Below are 10438 nucleotides of genomic sequence, written 5' to 3'. Positions count from 1 at the left end.
CATATAAAGAATAAAAGAATTTAAGCAAATATGAACTTGAAAATAATGAATTACTGTAAAAATCCAATATTTATCAAAATTAATAAAAATTGTTTATTGTAAAGATTAAGAATAGACAAAACTGCCGTAATGAATATTCCAGAAACAAACCATCAACCTTAGCTTACACCTACATGACACAAAACAATATACAAATTGGACAAGATTGTAACAATAATCATTAATTTATCGGTTCATTAAAAAAATTTTCGAAGACAATTTTAAAAGTTTATTCTTTAGGAAGAGTTTAAGTGTATCAAAAATACTTGTGTTTTAGTTGTTTTAACGGTTAAAATAACTGAAACACTAATTTTTTCAGTACAGTTAAAATTTTTCCTATTCTTTAAATCCATTTCAATGGCGGCTATTAAAGTATATAAAATCAGAATTATTTGTGCTGCATTTGTAAATCCTATGACCCGGTTTTGTCATTATCGTTAAATTTTGAAGAAGAAAAAAAAAAGTACTCTCCTATAAAAATGAAGCACAAGAAAGCAACACTTATCATGTTGTATGCACCACTCAAATTGAAGTCATAACTTTGTGAGTGGAAATGGATGCAGCAATTAGGCCTCATGTGGTTTGTGTTCCTATTCCAGCACAAGGCCACATAAACCCAATGCTAAAGCTAGCAAAACTCCTTCACCTCAGTGGCTTCTATGTCACCTTTGTCCACACACAATTCAACTTTGACCGCTTGCTCAAATCAAGAGGCCTAACCTCTCTAAAGGGTCTCCAAAATTTCAGGTTTGACACCATATCTGATGGTTTGCCTGAGGGAAACCAAAGAGGGATACTTGACCTCCCACAACTCTGCACAACAATTCCTGTTGAAGGCTTGTGTTCTTTCAGAAAACTCATTGCAAGCCTTGTTTCTCCAAACCATGATGATGTGCCTCCTGTTACTTGCATAGTTTCTGATGCTGCTATGTGGTTCACTTCGGAAGTTGCTCAAGAGTTCCACATCCCTCACTTTGTGTTTTTCACTCCTAGTGCCTGTGGCATGCTGGGATACATTAACTTTGAAGAGATTCGGAAAAGAGGTTATTTCCCATTGAAAGGTACTCTCTTGTATTATATTTTGACAAGTTTTTATTTGTATCATACAATTTTTTAATAGAATAAAGTAAAAATTTATTCTTTTCAGATGAGAAGAATCTGCTTGATGGATATCTTGATACTGAAGTTGATTGGATTCCAGCAATGAAAGGAGCAAGACTAAAAGACCTTCCCACATTTCTTAGGACTACTAATCCTTCTGATGTAATGTTCAATTACAACATAGTAAAAGTGAACACTGCTATGCATGCCAAAGGGGTTATCCTTAACACCTTTGAAGACTTAGAATCAGAGGTTTTGGATGCCATCAGAGCCAAATACTCCAATGTCTACTCCATTGGTCCATTATCAATGCTATACAAACAGCTCTCAAATTCAAATACTCAATTGGAGTCAATTGATCTGAATCTGTGGAAGGAAGACAGCAAATGCTTGGAATGGTTGGATAAAAGAGACAGAGGTTCTGTTGTCTATGTGAACTTTGGTAGCTTAGTGATTATGACACCAAAGCAACTAAGTGAATTTGCTTGGGGTTTGGTTAATAGCAAGTACCATTTCTTGTGGGTCATAAGGCCTAATCTTGTGCATGATAATAATAATAATGGTGATGAGAAATTAAGTGATGAATATGTGAATGTGATTGAAAGATGTGAGAGGGGATTGGTATTGGGGTGGTGCCAACAAGAGAAAGTTCTGTGTCATGCATCAATTGGCGGATTTCTAACACATTGTGGGTGGAACTCAACATTGGAGAGCATATGTGAGGGAGTTCCAATGGCATGTTGGCCTTTCTTTGCAGAACAACAAACAAACAGCTTCTATGCATGCAACAAATGGGGGATTGGGATGGAGATTGAGTGTGATGTTAAGAGAGAGCAGGTTGAGGGGCTTGTGAGGGAACTCATGGAGGGGCAAAAAGGGAAAGAAATGAGGGACAAGGCCATGGAGTGGAAGCACAAGGCTGAAGCAGCCACATCAATTGGTGGTTCCTCTTACAATAACTACAACAGCTTGCTTTTGCAATTGAAAGGCCAGTAAGTCATTTTGTGTGAAAAAGGGCTAAGATCAAGTTTCTTAATTGTAGTTGTTTCAGTTTGCATTGTTGATGTTGTTGGTGTTATATTCACTCAAAATTAGGGCTGCTATTTTATTTGCATGATATGTGTCACTTCAATTCTTCTTCAAATGGAAGTTATGACTTATGAGACAGATCACAGCTCTGAATCCTTCCAAAATAAAAAATAAAAAAGCAAAAAACAAGAGTTTTTTCCTTACCAGAGACAAATGTAAAACTAAGGAATGTGAATCAATAATTCAATACATAGTCACGAAAAAGTGAAAAACACGCTACTTTTAATTTCCCGGCTCGGTTCGCACTTGACCCAGTCAACGGTCCGTTGAAAACCGACCAATTCATGCTTAGGACTGCTATTGACTCACGCGAGTCCACCATGCACCCGCGTGCCGCCCAACCATCGAAAAAGTTCCACTTGTCCGCTTCAAGCCTTCAACAGTAGTGGAAATTAAACTAAAAAATGTTGGCTTTAAGGTTCGAAGAGGGGACATTGTGGATGTAATGTTCCTTTGGTGGTTCGGCAGCACGCGGGTGCATGGTGGATCTGCACAAGTCAACAGCAATCCTAAGTACAAATTGGCCCGTTTTTAACAGATTTGATCACCGTTGACCAGATCAACTACAGGTCTAGTTTTAAGCACGAATCGAACTGGTCAAACTACTAGTCACCAATTTTTCAGTCAAATTAACTGGTTCGATTCAATTCTGATAATTATGCTTTTAATAAATAAATCAGAGTATAATATTTTTTTTTTCATACATAATTTACTTTCACCTATTACACTAGAAATTTTTTTTCAACCATTAAAATTAGAATTTAGTGTGATTTTTTAAGAGACAAACATTCTGAATTTTTAACAAAAAAAAACAAGTGATAAACATATTTGCCTAGAACACGAGCCTCAGCCACGAGTACAACATTGAATTAAAATATTTCATTGTTTATTGGGTTAAAGTTTCAACTTTTGGTCATGAACTCATGGGTTGGGTTAAATTTTGGACTGATGCTATCATGCTAATGACTTTTTTTTTCTCGCATGTAATGAAAAGACGTGGAATAATTTGTTTTGGGACGCGTATTTATCTTGTCTACACAGTGATTGTTGTATGTTCAAAATTGGGGGCGCAAAAAATGCAGGTTATGTTGACACAAATTTAAATTAAGTATATTAGATTAACGTATAATTAATGATGCTAATTATATTGTTGGACTTTTTAGAAATATATGTAAATTATCCTTCTTTTGGCATGAAAAATTTATATTTTATGTTGTCCGAGTAATTAAGATGATGGACGTCCTTATTTTTGGGATCTAGTGTTTTTTTTTTATAAGTAATATAATTATTTATTTTTGAAAAAGTGAAAACACTAGGAAGGACTTAATTACAAAATTAAAGCAGTGTAGGGATTCAATTGAAAGGAAAGAAAGTATAGGGACCTAATTAAAAATTTGGTGAAACTATAGGGACCAGCAGAGTAATTAAACATAGTAATTATTACTATAAATATTTTATAAAATTATAATTAAAATTAAAGTTTAATAATTTTTAATATTAAAGATATTAAATTAAAAATAATTAATATTTGTCTTAATTAATTTGAATTAGTTGAGTTTGTTTATTTAACTGAATATTAGGAATTTGAATTTTGTGTTGTGTATGTAATATCTTATTGGTTAACTGGTAGATTAATATTCAGCCTACCGAGATAAAAAATATTATGGAAAAAAATAGTATTTGTCTTTAAAGTAGAATAATTTCTTATTGATAGTAATACTCATAAAGATTTGTCTTTGTTAAAATTTATTTATGACAATTTTATTTATTAGTATCATATTTATTTTTAAAGTCAATACAATATAGTCAATTTTATTACCTATTAAAATTTTATATTTTATGACACAATAATTTTTAAGTTTATAAATTTATAATCTTATGCCATTAAAATAATAGGAAAGAAGTTCTGATGGATGTTTAGAGTTTTAAAATCAATTAATTAAGATCTTGAGAAGAAGTTGATGTTGAATAGGAAAAAATAATAGAGAAAAAAAAATTGTGAAGAATAGATAGTATAGTTGTTCATTATTAAAATAATAAATGCAGTTAAATCATGAAAATATGGTGCAAAATTTTTTTCTATTATAAATCCTTATTACTAAACCAATTCAACACATCCAACCACAAAACTTTCTGACAGCAAGATAGTCTTCCATGCTTTCTTTTAGAAAATTACTAAAAATCTAATTCAACACATTCAAGTACAAAAATTTGAAGCTAAATATAGTTTCAATCAAGTGAGGGGCCAGTCACGCGATGAATGATATTTTCGCTCTCATTTTGACCGAAAAACTTTATTTATATGAGTTTTGGTGTAGGATACAATTTCTGGAAAGAGGTGAGTGTATTTCGAGACTTATAACATCTTACTTTAGTCAAGAATGACCTCTTATGTAAATTTTGAGATTAAATATAGTTTCAATCAAGTAAGAGACACTTGATAAATGATAATTTAGCGTTTGTTTTGACCAAAAAAATTTATTTACATAAGTTTTAGTGTAAATTTTATACCCTAAATTGTAAATTCTAAAATTTAAAGTCTACAATATAAACCCTAACATATTGATTTTTTTTCTTTCTTTACTACAAAAAAAACAATTCATTTATTCAATTAAAGGATTTTAGGTTGTCATTCATATTGTTAGTTAGCTAAATAAGGAACGAAGAAGATAGATACAAGTATTTAAATTCAAGTTTGTTATAATTATTAAGCAGAAGTTGTTATAATTATTAGGCAGAAGTTTGTTACTTAGTATGACTTCAACTTGTATATAAGGGTGAACTTGTTACTTCTGCAGAATAAGAAAAAACTATTAGTTCATTCATAATGCTTGAATAACACTTACTCTCTCTCTTCAAATCCTCTTCTTATTCTTCAAATTCTCTCTTATTACTTCTTTGCAATAACATTTAACATGGTGCGGTGAGCCATTGCCATTGCAATGCTGCATCACCTTCATCCTATCCCTTCTGTTTTCTTTTCTTCTTTTTCATCATTCTCATTTCTTTTCTCCTTAACTCACACGATAGAGCTGATGAGAATGTCATCATCAGAGACAGTTCCATGCATTTGATGATGCGTTCCGATCACGAGTTTTAGAGAAGAAGTTCTTCTACCTTATTTGATTTCCAACAACCCAGTACGCATTTTTTTTTTCTCTTTCCTCAATGGACTCAGATCCACCGTCTCCGAATTCCTCCCTTGGCAATATTGATCTACAAACTCTTGCCAATTTAATTACTCAACTCAATGCAATTCAAGATGTTAGCTCCAAACATCCAGTGCATCCAATCATGGATCCATCTACTCCTTTCTTCATTCACCCCGGTGAACAACCTGGTAAATCCCTAATTCCAATTGTGTTATACAACAAAAACTATGGTTATTGGTCTCGGTCAATGCGCATGGTTCTTAAATCCAAAAATAAACTTGCTTTTGTGGATGGTTCTCTGCCACCACCATCCAAGGATGATGCTACCTTTGAAGCTTGGGATCGCTGTAATACTCTAGTTGCTTCTTGGATCACACACTCACTGAGTCGGGACATCGCTAGCAGCGTCATTTGGAACAGCAATGCTCATGATATTTGGGAAGAATTGAAACGGAGATTTTATCAAGGCGATGTTTTTCGAATTGCAGAATTAGATGAAGAATTATTTTCTACTAAACAGGACGACTTGAGCATTACTTCATATTTCACAAAATTGAAAACAATTTGGGAGGAATTAGAACTTTTTCGGCCGATACCTCTATGTCCTTGTTCATCTACTTGTGTTTGTGGATTTCAAGTGATAAGAAACTATCGGCAAGACACGTTTGTTGTGCGATTTCTTCGGGGCCTCAATGAGCAATACTCTACCGCTCGGTCAACTCTCATGATGATGACTCCTTTGCCTTCCATTGATACAGCCTTTGCTTTGCTTCTACAGCAAGAACGGCAGGTGCTTGGGACTGATTCACTTGGTTCTCCAGTCCTCATCAATGCAGTAGATCGGAATGCCACTTACAATCTATCATGGAATGGTAGAGGAAAAGGAAGAGATATACGGGGAGGCAGAGGAGGCAAACATTTTGGTGGAAGAGGACCTCCGAGGTTGTGTTCCTTCTGTGGAAAAATCGGTCATCTTGTTGATGCTTGTTACAAGAAGCATGGCTTGCCTCCCCACCTCAAGCAAAAAATGCTGCAATCTGCTAATAGTGTCACAGTGAAATTCGATGAAACTGATGGTCACAATAGCATTGATTTGTATAAGGAGAATGCTTGTTCAGGTACTTCATTTACCGCTGAGCAAAAGGACGCCCTGTTAGCTCTTCTCCAACACCATTTAACACCTAATCCTCAAAATGTGAATCAATTTACTATTGCCACAAATCCACAGTCTTCAAGTGAAGGTAACTCTGTGGTTATGTCTTCTCTTTCACCTCATAGTCATGAATCCTGGGTCATTGACACAGGTGCCACGGTCCATGTTACTTTTAGTCTTGCTGCATTTGCTTCATACACTAAAATAAATCCAATTAGGGTCAGATTGCCAAATCAAAGCATCTTAGTTGCTACTATAGCTGGTCAAGTTAAATTTTCAAATTCATTATATCTCACTAATGTGCTTTACCTCCCAGATTTTGCATTAAATCTTATCTCCGTTTCAGCATTGATTTCTTCACTTGACTGTCAATTCATTTTTAACAAGTTTGGTTGTGAAATACAGGATTACCATACAATGAGGATGATTGGAGCAGCTGAAATCAATGATGGGTTATATGCACTCACAAAAAATTCTCGTTCACTTAAGGAACACACAGCATTGAGCATTGGCACCATTTCACCGTCACTCACTGACCCTACTGCACTTTGGCATCTTAGATTAGGACATTTACCATTTAATAAATTACAAATTATGCAGCAATTGTATCCATCCATTCATGGTTTTAAATTCAATAAAACTGTAAGCATGCATCCTTGTGATTCTTGTCACTATGCTAAACATAAAAGATTGTCTTTTCCAATGCGCGTTTCAAAATCAACTTCTTGTTTTGAGCTTATACATGCTGACATTTGGGGTCCAATCAATATCCCTTCAACACATGGTAATAAATATTTTCTTACTCTTGTTGATGACCATAGCAGGTTCACTTGGACCTTCCCTATGTCACTAAAATCTGATACTACTCCCTTAATTCAAAAATTCATTATTTATGCAGAAACACAGTTTAATGCACATATAAAATGCATTCGTTCAGATAATGGCAAAGAATTTTCTCAAGAACAGTTTTTTAACTCTAAAGGCATTTTGCATCAACGGTCTTGCGTAGAGACTCCCCAACAAAATGGAATTGTAGAAAGGAAACATCAACACCTTCTACAGGTCACAAGAGCCATCTTGTTTCATTCTTCCGTTCCATCTTGTTATTGGGATCTTGCTTTATCATATGCAACTCACATAATTAATTGTCTTCCTAGCAAGTTATTAGCTCAGAAAACTCCTTTTGAGATTTTAAACACCACATTACCTAATTTCACAAATTTCAAGGTCTTCGGTTGCTTAGTTTTCATCTCTACTCTTGCTTGTCAAAGGAAAAAGCTTGATCCGAGGGCAAAGAAACGTGTTTTCCTTGGATTCAAGCACGGCATCAAAGGTTTTTTGGTTTTGGATTTAAAAACTAATGAACTCATAGTTTCTAGAGATGTGACATTTTATGAGCATGTTTTACCCTTCAAAAATTCTGCATCCACTACTAGTGACAATAGTATGAACTTTCATTCTCCTGCACAAGCACATGATTCCATTGCATTTGATACACTTTTTGACTACTTACACACGCACAATCCACCACAAGGTCATACATTCATTTCCGACACAGCTCATGCATCCATCACACCTCAAAATAATATTCCTTTCACTCATATTAATGCATCAGCATCTCCCTCTCTTCCTAGACCTGCATCACAACATGCACAACATAACTCACAACTTCCACCCTCACTTCCCAATATTAGAAGATCTACTAGAGAAAAGAAACAACCTGCATATCTTAATGATTTTCATTGTTTTCAAACCTCAATTGATTCCGCTGTGACAAAATCCTCAAGGTATCCAATTTCTAACTATGTTTCTTCTCATAATTTATCTAAGACACATCACACACTATCTGTGGCTATTGCATCGTCTGTTGAACCCAAACATTATGAGGAGGCTATTGTTGAATCTTGTTGGAAAGACGCTATCTCCGCTGAATTAAAAGCTTTGGCTACAAATAAGACTTGGACCCTCACTCCTTTACCCATAGGAAAGAAAGCCATTGGTTGTAAATGGGTGTTTAAACTCAAACTGAAGCCCGATGGCTCCGTTGAGAGACATAAAGCAAGACTGGTTGCAAAAGGGTACACTCAGAGGCAAGGCTTTGACTTCTTTGATACATATAGCCCTGTAGCCAAAATGACAACATTACGACTTCTTTTGGCTTTAGCTGCTGCGAAAGATTGGCATCTTCACCAGCTTGATGTTAACACTGCCTTTCTTCATGGTGATCTTGACGAGGAGGTCTACATGCAACTTCCTCCTGGCCTTGTTGTCTCTCAAACCGGGTTGGTGTGCAAGCTTCAAAAATCTCTTTATGGATTAAAGCAAGCTAGTAGACAATGGAATGCTAAGCTGACCTCTATGCTCACATCTCTTGGTTATTCTCAATCCAAACATGACTACTCTCTCTTCACAAAACGGACCGGTGAGACATTCACTGCTGCCCTAGCCTATGTTGATGATCTCATACTCACTGGGAATAATATACAAGAGATTGAATCTACCAAGAGACACCTTCACGAGGCTTTCAAAATCAAGGATATTGGGGATGTTAAATTCTTCTTAGGACTAGAAGTCGCCAGGGGAAGCAAGGGAATTGCTGTTAATCAACGAAAATATGTGCTTGATCTTCTAGCTGACTATGGTATGACTGATTGTAAACCTGTATCTACTCCTATGGACTACTCTAACAAGTTAAGTAAAAATTCAACTCCTCCCTATTCTGATGTGGCTTCATATCGACGATTAATTGGCAAGCTTGTTTATCTTACCACAACAAGACCTGACATTTCTTTTGCCGTTGGCAAACTCAGTCACTGCCTTGATTGTCCAACCACTGCTCATTATCAAGCTGCCATTCGTGTCTTAAAGTATCTCAAACAAGCCCCTGCAGCTGGTTTATTTTTCTCAACTTCCTCAGATTTGTTGCTTTCGGGCTACTCTGACGCCGATTGGGCATCATGCATCGATACAAGAAGGTCCGTTTCTGGTTTCTGTTTCTACTTGGGGACCTCCCTCATTTCATGGAAGAGCAAGAAACAATTGACAGTGTCCAGATCCTCTTCAGAGGCAGAGTATCGTGCTCTTGCCTTAGCAACTTGTGAAGCTCAATGGCTCTCTTATCTTATGTCTGATCTTGGCTTACCTTGTTCTAGTCCTATTCCTGTCTATTGTGACAGCCAATCCGCTCGTCACATTGCTGCCAATCCCGTTTTTCATGAGCGCACTAAACACATCGAAGTCGATTGCCACGTCGTAAGAGAAAAATCTTCATCAGGTCTTATCAAACTTTTACCAATTTCCACCAAAGAACAAAATGCTGACATCTTCACCAAACCACTTGCACCTGCTCTTTTTAAGACTTTCTACGTCAAGTTGGGATTGTTGGACATTATTCTCCCAACTTTAGGGGGAATGTATGAGTTTTGTGGCGGTTGTTAATTCAAATTGTAAGTTGTCAGTTTTGTCTCAAAACTAGCAACTTAAGGGGGAATGTCATTCATATTGTTAGTTAGCTAAATAAGGAACGAAGAAGATAGATACAAGTATTTAAATTCAAGTTTGTTATAATTATTAGGCAGAAGTTTGTTACTTAGTATGGCTTCAACTTGTATATAAGGGTGAACTTGTTACTTCTGCAGAATAAGAAAAAACTACTGGTTCATTCATAATGCTTGAATAACACTTACTCTCTCTTTAAATCCTCTTCTTATTCTTCAAATTCTCTCTTATTACTTCTTTGCAATAACATTTAACATAGGTTATTACATTTTTATTCTTGCATTTTAATAAATCTAAAATATTTACAAATTTAACTCTTATATTTATATTTATTATAATATTTTTAAATCTTAAAAATTATTTTACTAAACATAATTTTTTTTACTTGTACTTATTGAAACCTAAT

General features: G+C 35.2%; 1 protein-coding gene across 1 annotated transcript; it reads left to right on the top strand.

Moving 5' to 3' along the window:
• LOC107631645 (7-deoxyloganetin glucosyltransferase-like) lies at nucleotides 464-2314 on the top strand. The gene is made up of 2 exons (XM_016335154.2): nucleotides 464-1100; nucleotides 1187-2314. Exons 1-2 carry the CDS (start codon nucleotides 593-595, stop codon nucleotides 2134-2136), a joined length of 1458 nt encoding a protein of 485 aa, XP_016190640.1. The 5' UTR covers nucleotides 464-592; the 3' UTR covers nucleotides 2137-2314.

Source organism: Arachis ipaensis, chromosome B03 (assembly GCF_000816755.2).
Source record: "Arachis ipaensis cultivar K30076 chromosome B03, Araip1.1, whole genome shotgun sequence".
In the NCBI taxonomy this organism is placed as follows: Eukaryota; Viridiplantae; Streptophyta; class Magnoliopsida; order Fabales; family Fabaceae; genus Arachis; species Arachis ipaensis.
This window is presented reverse-complemented; position numbering and strand designations above follow the sequence as displayed.

Bases quoted from the DNA above. Each gene is read 5' to 3' on its own strand.
- LOC107631645 (XM_016335154.2), top strand. From the start codon at position 593: ATGGATGCAGCAATTAGGCCTCATGTGGTTTGTGTTCCTATTCCAGCA. The intron at 1,101-1,186 runs GTACTCTCTTGT...TATTCTTTTCAG, and splicing joins AGGTTATTTCCCATTGAAAG to ATGAGAAGAATCTGCTTGAT.